General features: G+C 47.1%; 1 protein-coding gene across 3 annotated transcripts in view; it reads right to left on the bottom strand.

Annotated features, from left to right (window-relative positions):
* Positions 1-3,648: 3,648 nt before the first annotated feature.
* Positions 3,649-19,754, bottom strand: part of pygl (phosphorylase, glycogen, liver) — a 155,373-nt gene continuing 139,267 nt past the window's right edge. For all 3 annotated transcript variants that reach the window (XM_067991011.1, XM_067991012.1, XM_067991013.1), the window contains one exon: positions 3,649-3,827. In XM_067991011.1, the coding sequence (XP_067847112.1) occupies positions 3,672-3,827 (156 nt within the window). In that variant the 3' untranslated portion in view covers positions 3,649-3,671. The remainder of the gene's footprint in view (positions 3,828-19,754) is intronic.

Here is a 19,754-nt window from a genome sequence, read left to right as displayed (position 1 = left end):
TGTTGGAGATGGACTCTTCCACACTGTCGAACAATGTACGAAGGCTACCTAGTAGGCAGACCAATGCATCAGGCAGATGGTGGTGTATAGCCGTCAGTCTTCATTTATAGACTGGGCCCTGGAACTCATGGGATACCTCTATAGCAGGACTAGGAAATGAGCTCGCCCTCTGGTGAGCTGGTTCCTGGATCGTCTTATCCCCCTGTCCATGCTCTTGTACAGTTGTGCTCTGTAAAGATCCTAGTGCAGACCCCTCTAACTAACTCTCTAAAGTACTTGCGATGCTGATTTCTGAGCTGGGTAAGCTTGAGTGATGGTGCATCTGAGAGGACTGTCCTCCTCTTCCTCTGCTCTGACTGGGCCCCCGTGATTTGCGATGGTTCTGGAGAAAAGACAGACAAGGGTTAGCAGTTGAGTGACAGCTGAAAGCAGCATCAGGTTGTCTTGCATAGTTTGTGAAGGAGAGAGCTCAGTGAAAAGACAAAAGGAGTGTAAGACGACCAAACACAAACTTACCCTCCGGCCTCGTCACTTGCTATGCTTCTGGCCCGTCCTCTGCCGACTACATCAATGGTACTATCTTCCATTAGGTACAGCACTTGAAATAATGGTGGCCCTCCTCCTGTGTGCGTCTGTTCCCTTTTACTGTATGCCAGCTTATTGTGTAAGAAGAGTGTGTTAGTGTGGCCTGCTAAAGGATTGTGAAGAATTAGGTAGCATAGTTTGGAGAATGTGAAAAATGCCACAGATGTGAGGAAGTGAGGACAGTAGTAGGTACAGTGTGCAAATAGCAGCTGAAAGAGGTGTAGTGAAGTGTGTTGATGTGATTGGAATAGACTGATTGGAAGTTGAAGAGGGAAGGATTGTGAGTGCTGGGGCTATAGGGCTAAGTAGAGAGTAAGAGAGGCATTATGCTATGTGCATTCACCTGCTCAGCCACCACTGACCACTGTTGTCATGCAATTTACGTTGGCATCCTTCTTCCATTTTTCAGTTGGAAACAGGACCTCCTTCCTTCCTTCCACAAGGAGTTCCACAGTATTGTCCAAAAATGAAGGGGCCCTTCCAGAACTCCTTAGCTGGCAAATTCCTTGGTGCTGCTCCTGCTGCACTGACTTTACTTCAATAGAAGTGAGACGGAAACCCTGTTTATACAAGTGGGGTTGTGGGGTTTCCAACACACCTCCGGCAAAGTAATGCTGGCATGGCATGGCAGGGACAGCTCCGAGGAATTACCCCGCCATAGTGTCTGTTATCTGTTCCAAGTTCTAAGTCAGAAGCATGCAGCTCAGGCAAAGTGGACCTCTCCTTTAAGAGATGCAGGCTGCCTTTAATGTTGTCACTGACATCCAAATTTCCCGCCACTCCCTATGGGTGAGCTGCCAATAACCTGCGCAAGTAGCATTGACAGCTCACCCACCTTAAGGAAATGAGACATGAACCCGAAAATGGGTAGTGAAACTTTAGATAAGTTAGCATTTTTGTAGGGTTGAGATTGGGAAGTTGGTGAGAAAGTGTTGAAAGAAATGAACCTGGAGTTGTCAAAAGTTTGGATGCGGATTTCAGTTCAGTGGACTTCAGTTAGAAGTGGAGATGTGTGATTTTGTAATAGTGGAAATAGGCACTCTTAGTGATGGTCTCTATGTAGGGTTTGAAGCTCATGGTTTAATATTAATGGTTTGTGCCTCACACTCACGTCATCGGGCGGGCACCACAGTTGCCCTGCCCATTTTGGGTGCAAATTGAAAATTTCTCTCTGCGATCATGCATATGTTGCCAAATTTCAACATTTGCAGATGACACAAAACTTGGAAGTGTAGTAAATAGAGGCATAAAGTACAAAAGCAAGGAAGTTATGTTGAATCTTTATAAATCACTGGTTCGGCCACAGCTGGAGTATTGTGTCCAATTCTGGGCACCGCACTTTAGGAAGGACGTGAAGTCCTTAGAGAGGGTGCAGAAAAGATTTACTAGAATGGTTCCAGGGATGAGAGACTTCAGTTACGTGGATAGACTGGAGAAGCTGAGGTTGTTCTCCTTACAGCAGAGAAGGTTAAGAGGAGATTTGATAGAAGTGTTCAAAATCATGAAGGGTTTAGATAAAGTTAATAAAGAGAAACTGTTCCCATTGGCGGAAGGGTCGAGAACCAGAGGACAACAGATTTAACGTGATTGGCAAAAGAACCAAAGGTGGCATGAGGAAAAACTTTTTTAAGCAGCGAGTAGTTATGATCTGGAATGCCCTGCCTGAAAGGGTGGTGGAAGCAGATTCGATCGTGACTTTCAAAAAGGAATTGGATAAATACTTGAAGGCAAAAACATTTACAGGGCAATGGGGAAGGAGCGGGGGAATGAGACTAAGTGGATTGCTCTTACAAAGAGCCGGCAAGGGCTCAATGGGCCAAATGGCCTCCTTCTGTGCCGTAGCCATCCTAAGATTCTATGTGCTCTCCTGCTTTTTTTGATGGTGCACTGAAAATTACTCTTTTGAGATGAGGCCAACTGTAAACCAACCAACTGGTTTATTTTACGTCAAATACATGAATAAACAGAATACAGTTTTCACAGTGAAATTTCATCAATTCCATGCCACTCTTCATACCATAAAACAACTAAATATACAACTCTTCCACTATTATAAGCTAAACCCACTTAAAAGTTAACTGTCTTCTGTTACAGGCTGTATATGTTCAGATGTAAACCTGTGACTGTCACCTGACTCCTCCCTCAACTCTGGGTGGCAAAGATTGGCCTGCTACTACTAATGGTGGTATGGAAAGGGTGGGGAGAATGAAACAAGCATAGTAGTCCAGACTCGAAAAGGCAGAGGGTGTAAGCTCTGAGGTGCAGGGCTGGAGGAGGTGTAGAGATAGGATAGAATTTGTGGGTCAGGACAAAGATTTTGAAATTAATGCATTGGTGGATAGCACGGTGAAGTTGTTGGTGAAGACAAGGTTGATAAGTGAGCAGGACCTACAATGGGGTTGGATATAGGTAGTGGAATTCCAGATAAGTTAGAGTTTTTCTGGGTGGAGCTTGGTGAGAAAATATTGAAGGAAATGAGCCTGGAGGTGCCAAGTGTGGATGAGGATTTCAGTGCAGTGGGCTTCAGTTAGGGATGGAGAGGACTGATTTTGTAAAGGTGGTGGTGGTCTGGATGTAGGGTTTGAATCTCATAGTTTAATATGACACCAAATTTGCACGCTGTTGGTTTTAGCCCGAGCAAGCAGATTGGAACTGGGCTAGGCTGGTGTATGGAGTTTCTGGTGAGAACTGAGCAGGATCACTTCAGCCTTGGCAATTCTGACTCATTCATGACGATGTTAGAGAGACAATCAGATATATGGTAACCTTGTCTTCACCAACCAACGTGTTGCACCTGAATGGGCATGAAGTAAGGCTCTCAACAGAAATATGGACAGTGTCTCCACAAAGAAACTATTGAATACAGACTCGTCCGAATGTAATCAATATAAAAGATTGCAAACTTTTTGGTGTGGAGGATAACATAGAAATCCAATGCTCATGAATGGAGAAACAAAAACAAAGTGCAGAAAATGCCTTCAATACAGCAGAATCGAAAATCGTCTGATCAGGACAAAAATTTCTTAAAGGGATGGTATCCCCAAGTGTTGTACAACGTAATATATTCATGACTTCTTGTTGGAGTTCTAGGAATCCTTTGGTTCGATAGGAGGAGGAATCTTCAAGGCTTTAGGTTCCACACCCCAGATATCACGGGCATACTCAGTGATAGTCCGATCGCTGGAGAACTTCCCAGAAGAAGCAATATTTTTAATGACTATTTTGGTCCATTCTACAGGGTTCTGTAAAGAAGTACAGTTCGATAAAACATAAATTTGTTACAACTGCTCATGCTTTTTTCTATTAAATCCTATTATCCAATCATGTACAAACTTTCACCATCCATGCACCTTAACATGGAGCAATCTGATACAATTCAGTACCAGTACTGCACTGTTCATAGCTTGAAAACCTCAATTCTTCTGGTATTGTAATACAACTCAGTTCTCAGGCCCTGCGGAGAAGAAAGAGTGCAGAGAACTGCTACGTCAGGTCTCCACCCCCATTAAGCTGCCCTGCCCCTGAATGGGTGTACCTGGGCCTGCATGTGCGATAGATGAAGGGCCAGTACTGCAAGGGAAATGAGGTCGGAGGGATTGTTCCCGGTCCTCTCATCTCAACTTCGTCTTTCCATGAAGTGTCCAAAGACAGGGACGCCCCAAAAAGTAGACAGCAGGGCTTGCACCCGAACCCTCCTCAGACTGGAGAGTCTGAGGGTGGTTTGGGAGCAACCCAAAGAGGACAAAGCAGCAGGGAAGTACTTTTTCTTCTCACCTCAGCAGTCTTTCTGGGCTTTGGGGATGCTAGACCCTGAAGCTGGCAGGCAGGGGCACAGTTGCAGGCCTCGCTAGGGTAAACCTGCACTTGGGGAGCGTTTGGCCCATGCCAATGAATGCAAACTCTTTCTTTCCTTACATTTGCTATTTTTTTTCAAAACATGGACATTCCGACACAGATCAGAGGGTAGAAATTTTACTGCCTCTTGGGATGGAATTCTGGAGCAGGCAAAACAGAGGTACGGTAGCATAATGGTTATGTTACTGGACTAGTAATCCAGAGGCCTGGACTAATAATCCGGAGTCATGAGTTCAAATCCCGCCACGGCAGCTGGGGAATTTAAATTCAATTAATTAAATAAAATCTGGAATTAAAATATTAGTAATGGTGGCCATGAAACTACCGGATTGTCGTAAAAACCCATCAAGTTCACATGTCTTTCAGGGAAGGAAACCTGCCGTCCTTACACGGTCTGGTCTATATGTAACTCCAGACCCACAGCAATGTGGTTGATTCTTAATTGCTCTCTGAAATGGCCCAGCAAGCCACTCAGTTGTAAAATCTCGCTAAAAAAAGTCACAATAAGAATAAAACCGGACGGACCACCCGGCATCGGATACGACAAAGGCAAACCAAGCCCAGTCGACCCTGCAAAGTCCTCCTCACTAACATCTGGGGACTTGTGCCAAAATTGGGAGAGCTGTCCCACAGACTGGTCAAGCAAAAGCCTGACATAGCCATACTCACAGAATCAAACCTTTCAGCCAACGTCCCAGACTCTTCCATCACCATCCCTGGGTATGTCCTGTCCCACCGGCAGGACAGACCCACCAGGGGTGGCGGTACAGTGATATACAGTCAGGAGGAAGTGGCCCTGGGAGTCCTCAACATTGACTCTGGACCCCATGAAATCTCATGGCATCAGGTCAAACATGGGCAAGGAAACCTCCTGCTGATTACTATCTACCGCCCTCCCTCAGCTGATGAATCAGTCCTCCTGCATGTTGAATACCATTTGGAGGAAGCACTGAGGGTAGCAAGGGCACAGAATGTACTCAGGGTGGGGGACTTCAATGTCCATCACCAAGAGTGGCTCGGTAGCACCACTAGTGACCGAGCTGGCCGAGTCCTGAAGGACATAGCTGCTAGACTGGGCATGCGGCAGGTGGTGAGCGAACCAACACGAGGGAAAAACTTACTTGACCTCGTCCTCACCAATCTACCTGTCGCAGATGCCATGACAGTATTGGTAGGAGTGACCACCGCACAGTCCTCGTGGAGATGAAGTCCCGTCTTTGCACTGAGGACGCCATCCAACGTGTTGTGTGGCACTACCTCCGTGCTAAATGGGATAGATTCAGAACAGATCGAGCAGCTCAAAACTGGGCATCCATGAGGTGCTGTGGCCATCAGCAGCAGCAGAATTGTATTCCAGCACAATCTGTAACCTCATGGCCCGGCATATTCCTCACTCTACCATTACCAACAAGCCAGGGGATTAACCCTGGTTCAATGAGGAGTGTAGAAGAGCATGCCAGAAGCAGCACCAGGCGTACCTAAAAATGAGGTGCCAACCTGGTGAAGCTACAACTCAGGACGACATGCACGCTAAACAGCGGAAGCAACATGCCAAAGACAGAGCTAAGCGATTCCACAACCAACGGATCAGATCAAAGCTCTGCAGTCCTACCACATCCAGTCATGAATGGTTGTGGACAATTAAACAACTAACGGGAGGAGGAGGCTCTGTAAACATCCCCATCCTCAATGATGGCGGAGTCCAGCACGTGAGTGCAAAAGATAAGGCTGAAGCATTTGCAACCATCTTCAGCCAGAAGGGCCGAGTGGATGATCCATCTCGGCTGCCCCCTGATATCCCCACCATCACAAAACCAGTCTTCAGCCAATTTGATTCACTCCACGTGGTATCAAGAAACGGCTGAGTGCAATGGATACACCAAAGGCTATGGGCCCCGACAACATCCCAGCTGTAGTGCTGAAGGCTTGTGCTCCAGAACTAGCAGCGCCTCTAACCAAGCTGTTGCAGTACAGCTACAACACTGGCAACTACCCGACAATGTGGAAAATTGCCCAGGTATGTCCTGTCCACAAAAAGCAGGACAAATCCAATCCGGCCAATTACCGCGCCATCAGTCTACTCTCGATCATCAGCAAAGTGATGGAAGGTGTCATCGACAGTGCTATCAAGCGGCACTTACTCACCAATAACCTGCTCACTGATGCTCAGTTTGGGTTCTGCCAGGACCACTCGGCTCCAGACCTCATTACAGCCCTGGTCCAAACATGGACAAAAGAGCTGAATTCCAGAGGTGAGGTGAGAGTGACTGCCCTTGACATCAAGGCAGCATTTGACTGAGTGTGGCACCAAGGAGCCCTAGTAAAATTGAAGTCAATGGGAATCAGGGGGAAAACTCTCCAGTGGCTGGCGTCATACCTAGCACAAAGGAAGATGGTAGTGGTTGTTGGTGGCCAATCATCTCAGCCCCAGGACATTGCTGCAGGAGTTCCTCAAGGCAGTGTCCGAGGCCCAACCATCTTCAGCTGCTTCATTAATGACCTTCCCTCCATCATAAGGTCAGAAATGGGGATGTTCGCTGATGATTGCACAGTGTTCAGTTCCAGATAATGACGCAGTCCGAGCCCGCATGCAGCAAGACCTGGACAACATCCAGGCTTGGGCTCATAAATGGCAAATAACATTCGCGCCAGAAAAGTGCCAGGCAATGACCATCTCCAACAAGAGAGAGTCTAAACACCTCCCCTTGACATTCAACGGCATTACCATCGCCGAATCCCCCACCATCAACATCCTGGGGGTCACCATTGACCAGAAACTTAACTGGACCAGCCATATAAATACTGTGGCTACAAGAGCAGGCCAGAGGCTGGGTATTCTGCAGCGAGTGACTCACCTCCTGACTCCCCAAAGCCTTTCCACCATCGACAAGGCACAAGTCAGGAATGTGATGGAATACTCTCCACTTGCCTGGATGAGTGCAGCTCCAACAACACGCAAGAATCATAGAATCATAGAAGTTTACAACATGGAAACAGGCCCTTCGGCCCAACATGTCCATGTCGCCCAGTTTATACCACTAAGCTCGTCCCAATTGCCTGCACTTGGCCCATATCCCTCTATACCCATCTTACCCATGTAACTGTCCAAATGCTTTTTAAAAGACAAAATTGTACCCGCCTCTACTACTGCCTCTGGCAGCTCGTTCCAGACACTCACCATCCTTTGAGTGAAAAAATTGCCCCTCTGGACCCTTTTGTATCTCTCCCCTCTCACCTTAAATCTATGCCCCCTCGTTATAGACTCCCCTACCTTTGGGAAAAGATTTTGACTATCTACCTTATCTATGCCCCTCATTATTTTATAGACTTCCATAAGATCACTCCTAAACCTCCTACTCTCCAGGGAAAAAAGTCTCAGTCCATCCAACCTCTCCCAATAAGTCAAACCATCAAGTCCCGGTAGCATCCCAGTAAATCTTTTCTGCACTCTTTTTAGTTTAATAATATCCTTTCTATAATAGGGTGACCAGAACTGTACACAGTATTCCAAGTGTGGCCTTACTAATGTCTTGTACAACTTCAACAAGACATCCCAGCTCCTGCATTCAATGTTCTGACCAATGAAACCAAGCATGCTGAATGCCTTCTTCACCACCCTATCCACCTGTGACTCCACTTTCAAGGAGCTATGAACCTGTACTCCTAGATCTCTTTGTTCTATAACTCTCCCCAACGCCCTACCATTAACGGAGTAGGTCCTGGCCCGATTCGATCTACCAAAATGCATCACCTCACATTTATCTAAATTAAACTCGATCTGCCATTCATCGGCCCACTGGCCCAATTTATCAAGATTCCGTTGCAATCCTAGATAACCTTCTTCACTGTCCACAATGCCACCAATCTTGGTGTCATCTGCAAACTTACTAACCATGCCTCCTAAATTCTCATCCAAATCATTAATATAAATAACAAATAACAGCAGACCCAGCAACGATCCCTGAGGCACACCGCTGGTCACAGGCCTCCAGTTTTTTTTTTATTCGTTCACGGGATGTGGGCGTCGCTGGCAAGGCCGGCATTTATTGCCCATCCCGAATTGCCCTTGAGAAGATGGTGGTGAGCCGCCTTCTTGAACCGCTGCAGTCCGTGTGGTGACGGTTCTCCCACAGTGCTGTTAGGAAGGGAGTTCCAGGATTTTGACCCAGCGACAATGAAGGAACGGCGATATATTTCCAAGTCGGGATGGTGTGTGACTTGGAGGGGAACGTGCAGGTGGTGTTGTTCCCATGCGCCTGCTGCCCTTGTCCTTCTAGGTGGTAGAGGTCGCGGGTTTGGGAGGTGCTGTCGAAGAAGCCTTGGCGAGTTGCTGCAGTGCATCCTGTGGATGGTGCACACTGCAGCCACAGTGCGCCGGGGTGAAGGGAGTGAATGTTTAGGGTGGTGGATGGGGTGCCAATCAAGCGGGCTGCTTTATCTTGGATGGTGTCGAGCTTCTTGAGTGTTGTTGGAGCTGCACTCATCCAGGCAAGTGGAGAGTATTCCATCACACTCCTGACTTGTGCCTTGCAGATGGTGGAAAGGCTTTGGGGAGTCAGGAGGTGAGTCACTCGCCGCAGAATACCCAGCCTCTGACCTGCTCTCGTAGCCACAGTATTTATATGGCTGGTCCAGTTAAGTTTCTGGTCAATGGTGACCCCCAGGATGTTGATGGTGGGTGATTCGGTGATGGTAATGCCGTTGAATGTCAAGGGGAGGTGGTTAGACTCTCTCTTGTTGGAGATGGTCATTGCCTGGCACTTATCTGGCGCGAATGTTACTTGCCACTTATCAGCCCAAGCCTGGATGTTGTCCAGGTCTTGCTGCATGCGGGCTCGGACTGCTTCATTATCTGAGGGGTTGCGAATGGAACTGAACACTGTGCAGTCATCAGCGAACATCCCCATTTCTGACCTTATGATGGAGGGAAGGTCATTGATGAAGCAGCTGAAGATGGTTGGGCCTAGGACACTGCCCTGAGGAACTCCTGCAGCAATGTCCTGGGGCTGAGATGATTGGCCTCCAACAACCACGACCATCTTCCTTTGTGCTAGGTATGACTCCAGCCACTGGAGAGTTTTCCCCCTGATTCCCATTGACTTCAATTTTACTAGGGCTCCTTAGTGCCACACTCGGTCAAATGCTGCCTTGATGTCAAGGGCAGTCACTCTCACCTCACCTCTGGAATTCAGCTCTTTTGTCCATGTTTGGACCAAGGCTGTAATGAGGTCTGGAGCCGAGTGGTCCTGGCGGAACCCAAACTGAGCATCGGTGAGCAGGTTATTGGTGAGTAAGTGCCGCTTGATAGCACTGTCGACGACACCTTCCATCACTTTGCTGATGATTGAGAGTAGACTGATGGGGCGGTAATTGGCCGGATTGGATTTGTCCTGCTTTTTGTGGACAGGACATACCTGGGCAATTTTCCACATTGTCGGGTGGATGCCAGTGTTGTAGCTGTACTGGAACAGCTTGGCTAGAGGCGCAGCTAGTTCTGGAGCACAAGTCTTCAGCACTACAGCTGGGATGTTGTTGGGGCCCATAGCCTTTGCTGTATCCAGTGCACTCAGCCGTTTCTTGATATCACGTGGAGTGAATCGAATTGGCCGAAGACTGGCTTCCGTGATGGTGGGGATATCGGGAGGAGGCTGAGATGGATTATCCACTCGGCCCTTCTGGCTGAAGATGGTTGCAAACGCTTCAGCCTTGTCTTTTGCACTCACGTGCTGGACTCCGCCATCATTGAGAATGGGGATGTTTGCAGAGCCTCCTCCTCCCGTTAGTTGTTTAATTGTCCACCACCATTCACGACTGGATGTGGCAGGACTGCAGAGCTTTGATCTGATCCGTTGGTTGTGGAATCGCTTAGCTCTGTCCATAGCATGTTGCTTCCGCTGTTTAGCATGCATGTAGTCCTGAGTTGTAGCTTCACCAGGTTGGCACCTCATTTTCAGCTACACCTGGTGCTGCTCCTGGCATGCTCTTCTACACTCCTCATTGAACCAGGGTTGATCCCCTGGCTTGTTGGTAATGGTAGAGTGAGGAATATGCCGGGCCATGAGGTTACAGATTGTGCTGGAATACAATTCTGCTGCTGCTGATGGCCCACAGCGCCTCATGGATGCCCAGTTTTGAGCTGCTAGATCTGTTCTGAATCTATCCCATTCAGCACGGTGGTAGTGCCACACAACACGTTGGATGGTGTTCTCAGTGCGAAGACGGGATTTCATCTCCACGAGGACTGTGCGGTGGTCACTCCTACCAATACTGTCATGGACAGATGCATTTGCGACAGGTAGATTGGTGAGGACGAGGTCAAGTAAGTTTTTCCCTCGTGTTGGTTCGCTCACCACCTGCCGCAAGCCCAGTCTGGCAGCTATGTCCTTCAGGACTCGGCCAGCTCGGTCAGTAGTGGTGCTACCGAGCCACTCTTGGTGATGGACATTGAAGTCCCCCACCCAGAGTACATTTTGTGCCCTTGCTACCCTCAGTGCTTCCTCCAAGTGGTGTTCAACATGGAGGAGGACTGATTCATCAGCTGAGGGAGGACGGTAGGTGGTAATCAGCAGGAGGTTTCCTTGCCCATGTTTGACCTGATGCCATGAGATTTCATGGGGTCCAGAGTCAATGTTGAGGACTCCCAGGGCCACTTCCTCCTGACTGTATATCACTGTACCGCCACCTCTGGTGGGTCTGTCCTGCCGGTGGGACAGGACATACCCAGGGATGGTGATGGAAGAGTCTGGGACGTTGGCTGAAAGATATGATTCTGTGAGTATGGCTATGTCAGGCTGTTGCTTGACTAGTCTGTGGGACAGCTCTCCCAATTTTGGCACAATTCCCCAGATGTTAGGAAGGAGGACCTTGCAGGGTCGACTGGGCTTGGTGTTTTGCCGTTGTCGTGTCCGGTGCCTAGTGGTCCGATGCCGGGTGGTCCGTCCGGTTTTATTCTTATTATGACTTTTCGTAGCGAGATTTTACAACTGAGTGGCTTGCTCGGCCATTTCAGAGGGCAATTAAGAATCAACCACATTGCTGTGGGTCTGGAGTCACATGTAGGCCAGACCGGGTAAGGGCGGCAGGCTTCCTTCCCTAAAGGACATTAGTGAACCAGATGGGTTTTTACGACAATCCGGTAGTTTCATGGCCATCATTACTGATACTAGTATTTTAATTCCAGATTTTTATTTAATTAATTGAATTTAATTAATTAATTGAATTTAAATTCGCCAGTTGCCGTGGCGGGATTTGAACTCATGACTCTGGATTTTAGTCTAGGCCTCTGGATTACTAGCCCAGTAACATAACCACTATGCTACCGTACCCAATCGGTTTGAAAAACAACCCTCTACAACCACCCTCTGTCTTCTGTCGTCAATCCAATTTTGTATCCAATTGGCTACCTCACCTTGGATCCTGTGAGATTTAACCTTATGTAACAACCTACCATGCGGTACCTTGTCAAAGGCTTTGCTAAAGTCCATGTCGACCACGTCTACTGCACAGCCCTCATCTATCTTCTTGGTTACCCCTTCAAAAAACTCAATCAAATTCGTGAGACATGATTTTCCACTCACAAAACCATGCTGACTGTTCCTAATCAGTCCCCGCCTCTCCAAATGCCTGTAAATCCTGTCCCTCAGAATACCCTCTAACAACTTACCCACTACAGATGTCAGGCTCACCGGTCTGTAGTTCCCAGGCTTTTCCCTGCCGCCCTTCTTAAACAAAGGCACAACATTTGCTACCCTCCAATCTTCAGGCACCTCACCTGTAGCTGTCGATGATTCAAATGTCTCTGCTCGGGGACCCGCAATTTCCTCCCTAACCTCCCATAACGTCCTGGGATACATTTCATCAGGTCCCGGAGATTTATCTACCTTGATGCGCGTTAAGACTTCCAGCACCTCCCTCTCTGTAATATGTACACTCCTCAAGACATCACTATTTATTTCCCCAAGTTCCCTAACATCCATGCCTTTCTCAACCGTAAATACCGATGTGAAATATTCATTTAGGATCTCACCCATCTCTTGTGGTTCCGCACATAGATGACCTTGTTGATCCTTAAGAGACCCTACTCTCTCCCTAGTTACTCTTTTGCCGTTATGTATTTGTAGAAGCTCTTTGGATTCTCCTTTGCCTTATCTGCCAAAGCAATCTCATGTCCCCTTTCTGCCCTCCTGATTTCTCTCTTAACTCTACTCCGGCAATCTCTATACTCTTCAAGGGATCCAATTGATCCCAGCTGTCTATGCATGTCATATGCCTCCTTCTTCTTTTTGACTAGGGCCTCAATCCCCCGAGTCATCCAAGGTTCCTGACTTCTACCAGCCTTGCCCTTCACTTTAAAAGGAATGTGCTTACCCTGAACCCTGGTTAACACACTTTTGAAAGCCTCCCACTTACCAGATGTCCCTTTGCCTGCCAACAGACTCTCCCAATCAACTTCTGAAAGTTCCTGTCTAATACCATCAAAATTGGCCTTACCCCAATTTAGAATTTTAACTTTTGGGCCAGACCTATCATTCTCCATAGCTATCTTAAAACTAATGGAATTATGATCACTGGTCCCAAAGTGATCCCTCACTAACACTTCTGTCACCTGCCCTTCCTTATTTCCCAAGAGGAGGTCAAGTTTTGCCCCCTCTCTAGTCGGGCCATCCACATACTGAATGAGAAATTCCTCCTGAATACACTCAAGAGGCTCGACACCATCCAGGACAAAGCAGCCCGCTTGATTGGCACCCCATCCACCACCCTAAACATTCATTCACTTCACCACTGGCGCACCGTGGCTGCAGTGTGTACCATCCACAGGATGCACTGCAGCAACTCGCCAAGGCTTCTTCGACAACACCTCCCAAACCCGCGACCTCTACCACCTAGAAGGACACGAGCAGCAGGTATATGGGTACAACACCACCTGCACGTTCCCCTCCAAGTCACACACCATCCCGACTCGGAAATATATTACCGTTCCTTCATCGCCGCTGGGTCAAAATCCTGGAACTCCCTTCCTAACAGCACTGTGGGAGAACCTTCACCACACGGACTGCAGCGGTTCAAGAAGGCGGCTCACCACCACCTTCTCAAGGGCAATTAGGGATGGGCAATAAATGCCGGCCTCGCCAGCGACGTCCACATCCCACGAACGAATAAAAAAAAACATGATTTGGGGCAGAACCTGGATCCACAGGGTTTGTGCCCAATTCACGAAGCAACAACAAATTTTGCCCGAGGGGTGCAGGTTCTTCTTCTGCCCAACCCTTTTACATCCTTGGCAGCAGTTTCAGGGTATATCTTAGGCCCAGCAATACCTGCATCAGCTGAGAGCCATTCTGGATTGCAAGTATGCTCCACATCTGAAGAAACGAAGTGTGGGAGCCAATGAAAAAGACCAAATATTATTTGCAGTCTTCAGCCCAATTGGCGTGTTGACTTCCACAATGGAACAGCGCAGTGCCACTCTAATCTTCCATTCAGTATGCTGGGTGGGCACACCTGTTCTATTGCTACTGGCATAGGCACCTGCCCCACCTATGTAAATAACCCTGTCCCAGGATGGGGAGGCCAAAGCGATGGGCAGAAGTTTCGTCCTGTCGAACCTGCGGCTGGAATTTTTACCTGCAGAGATTTACAGAATACGGGGCTGAAATGCTGTCGGGGTTCCACCGGTCTCCTGCCAGAGTTACGATGGGAGATCGGTGGAACCCTTGCGGAAATTCAGCCCTTTAAGTTTTATCTACAAATATATGAAGCACATATAAACTAACAGTATTATATAAATACGCAAATGACAATTGGCCAATTGCCCTTCTTAAGAACACCCGTTGAATCATTTCAAAAATCTCTGTAAATTCAATGAACAAAGTTTCTGAACGGCAAATTCGTCCTCTCCCAAACCTTCTGCGCAGCTTTATTTCCCTGATCTTATGGCTGACTGCATTGTGCATTATTTGGAAGAAAAGAAAGTATAGTGTAACCGGTAGAACAGCAGATACAAGTACATGGAAGGTTGCAGTTTAGACTCGGAAATGTAGTAAACAGTGAGGAGGATAATAACAGACTTCAGGAGGACATAATCAGTCTGGTGACATGGGCAGACACATTAAATTTAACACAAAGAAGTGGGAAGTGGTGTATTTTGGTAGGAAGAATGAGGAGAAGCAAAATAAACTATTGTCTAAACTTCCTGGGGGTGTACATACACAAATCTTTGAAGCTGGTGGGACAAGTTGAGAAGGCTGTTAAAAAAAGCATATGGGATCCATGCCTTTATAAATGGAAGCATAGAATACAAAGGCAAGGACATTATGCTAAACCTTTATAAATCACCGGTTAGGCCCCAGCTGGAGTATTGTGTCCAATTCTGGGCACCACACCGTAGGAAGGATGATAAGGCCTTAGAGAGAATGCAGAGGAGATGTACTAGAACGTTACCAGGGATGCGGGACTTCAGTTATGTGGAGCGACTAAGAGAAGCTGGGGTTAACATAAGAACATAAGAAATAGGAGCAGGAGTAGGCCAATCGGCCCCTCGAGCCTGCTCCGCCATTCAATAAGATCATGGCTGATCTGATCCTAACCTCAAATCTAAATTCATGTCCAATTTCCTGCCCGCTCCCCGTAACCCCTAATTCCCTTTACTTCTAGGAAACTGTCCATTTCTGTTTTAAATTTATTTAATGATGTAGCTTCCACAGCTTCCTGGGGCAGCAAATTCCACAGACCTACCACCCTCTGAGTGAAGAAGTTTCTCCTCATCTCAGTTTTGAAAGAGCAGCCCCTTATTCTAAGATTATGCCCCCTAGTTCTAGTTTCACCCATCCTTGGGAACATCCTTACCGCATCCACCCGATCAAGCCCCTTCACAATCTTATATGTTTCAATAAGATCACCACTCAATCTTCTGAACTCCAATGAGTAGAGTCCCAATCTACTCAACCTCTCCTCATATGTCCGCCCCCTCATCCCCGGGATTAACCGAGTGAACCTTCTTTGTACTGCCTCGAGAGCAAGTATGTCTTTTCTTAAGTGTGGAGACCAAAACTGTATGCAGTATTCCAGGTGCGGTCTCACCAATACCTTATATAACTGCAGCAATACCTCCCTGTTTTTATATTCCATCCCCCTAGCAATAAAAGCCAACATTCCGTTGGCCTTCTTGATCACCTGCTGCACCTGCAAACTGCAGTACTTTCCAGTTTCTCGCCATTAAGATAATAACTTGCTCTCCGATTTTTCCTGCCGAAGTGCATAACCTCACATTTTCCAATATTGTATTGCATCTGCCAAATCTCCGCCCACTCACCCAGCCTGTCTATATCCCCCTGTAGGTTTTTTATGTCCTCCTCACTCTCTACTTTCCCTCCCATCTTTGTATCATCTGCAAACTTTGATATGTTACACTCGGTCCCCTCCTCCAATTCGTTAATATAGATTGTAAAGAGTTGGGGACCCAGCACCGACCCCTGCGGAACACCACTGGCTACAGGTTGCCAGTCCAAGAATGTACCATTTATCCCAACTCTCTGCTTCCTGTTAGATAACCAATCCTCCACCCATGCCAGAATATTATCCCCAATCCAGTGATTCTTTATCTTGAGCAATAATCTTTTATGTGGCACCTTGTCGAATGCCTTCTGGAAGTCCAAATACACTACGTCCACTGGTTCCCCTTTATCCACCCTGTACGTTATGTCCTCAAAGAACTCAAGCAAATTTGTCAGACATGACTTCCCCTTCGTAAAGCCATGCTGACTTTGTCCTATAAATTATGTTTATCCAAATGTTCCACTACTGTCTCCTTAATAATAGACTCCAAAATTTTACCCACCACAGATGTTAGGCTAACTGGTCTATAATTTCCAGCCTTCTGCCTACTACCCTTTTTAAATAAGGGTGTTACATTAGCAGTTTTCCAATCTGCCGGGACCTTTGCCGAGTCCAGAGAATTTTGGAAAATTATTACCAAAGCATCCACAATCCCTACTGCCACTTCCCTCAAGACCCTAGGATGTAAGCCATCAGGTCCAGGGGATTTATCCGCCTTGAGTCCCATTAATTGTTCGCCTTAGAGCAGAGAAGGTTAACGGTGATTTTAATAGAGGTGTTCAAAGTCATGAAGAGTTTTGATAGAGTAAATAAGGAGAAGGTGTTTCCAGTGGCAGAAGGGTTGGTAACCAGAGGACACAGATTTAAGGTAATTGGCAAAACAGACGCGAGATGAGGAGAATTTCTTTTATGTAGCGTGTTGTAATGATCTGGACTGCATTGCCTGAAAGGGTGGTGGAAGCAGATTCAATAATAACTTTCAAAAGGGAATTAGATAAATACTTGAAGGGGAAAAATTTGCAGCGCTATGGGGAAAGGGCAGGGGAGTGGGACTAATGAATAGCTATACCAAAAGAGCCAGCACAATGGGCCGAATGGCCTCCTTCTGTGCTGTATCATTCTATGATTCTAAGACTGCCAGTAAGCTCGATGATAAGATAACAAAGTTAATGCCCTAGAAATTGATTGACATAAGACAGACGCCAAAGTGTCCAATATGGTGGGCAGTGGTGAGCGCACATTCCGCGCCGGTAGTGCGCCGCCAGCAATATTGGTAAAGGCAGAAAAAGAGGCGTCCAGGGCCGACGCCTGAATCAGGTGTTAGGTCATTTGCATGTGCAAATAAGGGACCTGCCCACTGTTTAAGTCCCCTTTGCAAAATTGGTCTTTGATGAACGCAGCCAGTGCTCCCGTCCCTCCCCCAATTGCCTCCTCCCTCCCAGGACCTACCCGACGGCGATGCAGTGGCCCGAAATCCAATATTGATTCGCCAGCGAGCTGCCTGTAGTACGAAGTACTTTCCATTCCTGGCATCATCCCCCTATGAGAAGTTGTTGGGGAGTTACTTCACTTCAACTTTGGGAGATGGTGAGGTTGATCATAAAACGCAATCTGCAGGTTAAATATTCACCATGGCATTCCTGCAAAGTTGCAGGCAGCCAGAAGCTTCCTCACCCTTCACTGTTTACTTAATCTCAAGGGATTACATTCATCCATTCTTAGTTTATGTCCTCCTCTCTTGCAGATCCATCACAGCAATGTGTGGCATAGAAAGGTGAAGAGGAGGAAAATAATTATGAGACGAGGAAGGAAGAAATTTCTTCTTTGTAGACTATGTTGATGACGATGACAACTGTGAGGATGATGAGCAACAGGCCACATAAGAATGCCTGGATCAAGATTCTGCCCAAGTTCCTCTGCCCCAAACCCATCAATATCGCCCCTGCATTGGTTACTTCCTCACTCCAGGGGAAAGTAGTTAGTCCAAGTAAGTATGTGGAACCGGGTGATTCATAGAGCACGAGAAAGTTGGGGAAATAGGCAGCATGAGGATTTGCCAGCTCCCCAGCAGAGGCTCCAGAGACAGCTTCTTTTGGTTAAAGGTTCATGGGACTTGGATCTCATGGGTACTCACCAGAAAAGAAGGACATTTCAGCAACATCACACTTTGAAGATGGTCATCCAACATGAGCAGCAACTGGTTGGAATGACACTGGAGGAGTGTCTGTCCATCTGTCTCTCTGTGTCTCATAGTTGTCACTGATTAGATTGTTTACATTTTGTAACCATCAACAAACCTCATGTGATGAAGCAGAGCCTTTCAGTTTACTGGAGAAACTTTCAAAATTCAATGAATTTGTTAATAGAAGAAAGAACTTAAAATTAAAATGAAAAAAGACGTAAGAGCTGATTTTACCTACTGGCAGAGAATGGGTCGGGAGTGGGCAGAACAATGCTTGCCCATTCTCGGCAGCGGGAGGCCTGAGTCATTTAGAGGCCTGGGCCACATTTACATTCCACTGGTGAGCTGCGGGTGCCAAACAGGCAACCCGCTGCAACTTACTGGTTCTGGGAGGGCGCGAAATCGTCTAAATACTACAGTGAGCTAGCTGACATTTGGGGTCTGGTGATTTGGAGTCTGGTCAGAAGTGATCCCAGGGGAGTCTCGATGGACCGACAGTGGACTGCTGCTCACCACCTGGTACAAATGAAAGGAGTGTGCACGGTGCATGCTCCACCCATTTGTACCTCGAAATATCAATCGGTGTCCCATGTACATCATAGGACCCCAATTTGCATATTTTAATGAAGCCCCCACCTGCTAGCGGTGGTGCCCGGGAGATTCATCTACCATTCTGGGAGACTCTCGGACATCTGGGATTTGGCAACCCTACCAATAGTATTCAAACAATTTCCAAAAACAGACAAACTTAAATAGCCAATTTCACATTTCCACTGAGAAAAGTAAAGGAGCTGAAGTTCCTTGAAAGGGCTCCCATCATAACTCCATTGTTATGGGAGACCATCACAACCCCAGGAAAATGGCAGAGACATGGCTGCATCAGGTTTCTGCTGTTTCCTGGTTGCCTTGTATGGGGCAGAACCTCTGTCTTGCAAGGCAAATGGTGTACTTCTGTTTGTTTACCAAGTGATTTAAACCCAGCTGGAATTTGATTTTCTTTTGAATTCAACAATTAATTTTGGCTCCAAGTTCAGTTAAAAAAAAAATCTGTTCTGAGAAAGCAAATCATTTTTGAGACTTAAAGGTAGTTTTTTTGTATTAAAACTTGGAAACTGTGTGAAAAGATGAACTTTTGAGCATTTTTTATTTTGTTATTTTTGTTTGTGGAAGTTTATCTTTATTAAGGAATATGTAAGTTGACAAACATGCCAATAGTGCACTTAGTGCTTTAAGGCAGGAGGTAAAAGGCAGGAATCTGCTGAAGATGGGGAAACTAACGATAGAGGTTTGCCTGATGATCCAAAAGGGGTTGGCCGCAGACAAGTTAAGAGAGAAGGCTAACTGGTGGGAATGTGATGGGGGCACCTGATTCTTCAAAAGGGGAAAGGGCCATTTGGATCCCATTCACCCAGGCCCCTTCTCTTTCATGGCTGCTAGATCCTGTCCTCCATTCCTATCAAATACCAGCATTCTCCCCCAATGCTTATGAAACTCCCTCCCCAGTACTCCTGGACCCTACTCCCCAGTATTTCCCCCCCTGTTCCCAGGACCCTCCTCCCAGTGTTCAGAAACCATTGGACCAACTCCCAGGACCCTCCCTCTTCAATACACCCAGAATTCAGTAACCCCATTCCAGTGATCCCAGAACCAGCCCTAGTATCCCTCTCCAAAGTACTCCTAGACACTGGGTCTCCTTTCAGTGCTCCCAGGCCCCAGGACCCACTGTAGGGTGTGAGCCCTGGATGCCTATTTTTTTGCCTATACCAAAATGGCAGGCGGGAGATTTCTGGCTCGT

This window comes from Heptranchias perlo, chromosome 10 (genome assembly GCF_035084215.1).
Source record: "Heptranchias perlo isolate sHepPer1 chromosome 10, sHepPer1.hap1, whole genome shotgun sequence".
In the NCBI taxonomy this organism is placed as follows: Eukaryota; Metazoa; Chordata; class Chondrichthyes; order Hexanchiformes; family Hexanchidae; genus Heptranchias; species Heptranchias perlo.
The sequence above is the reverse complement of the archived record's forward strand: the minus strand, read 5'-3'. Positions and strand labels throughout refer to the sequence as shown.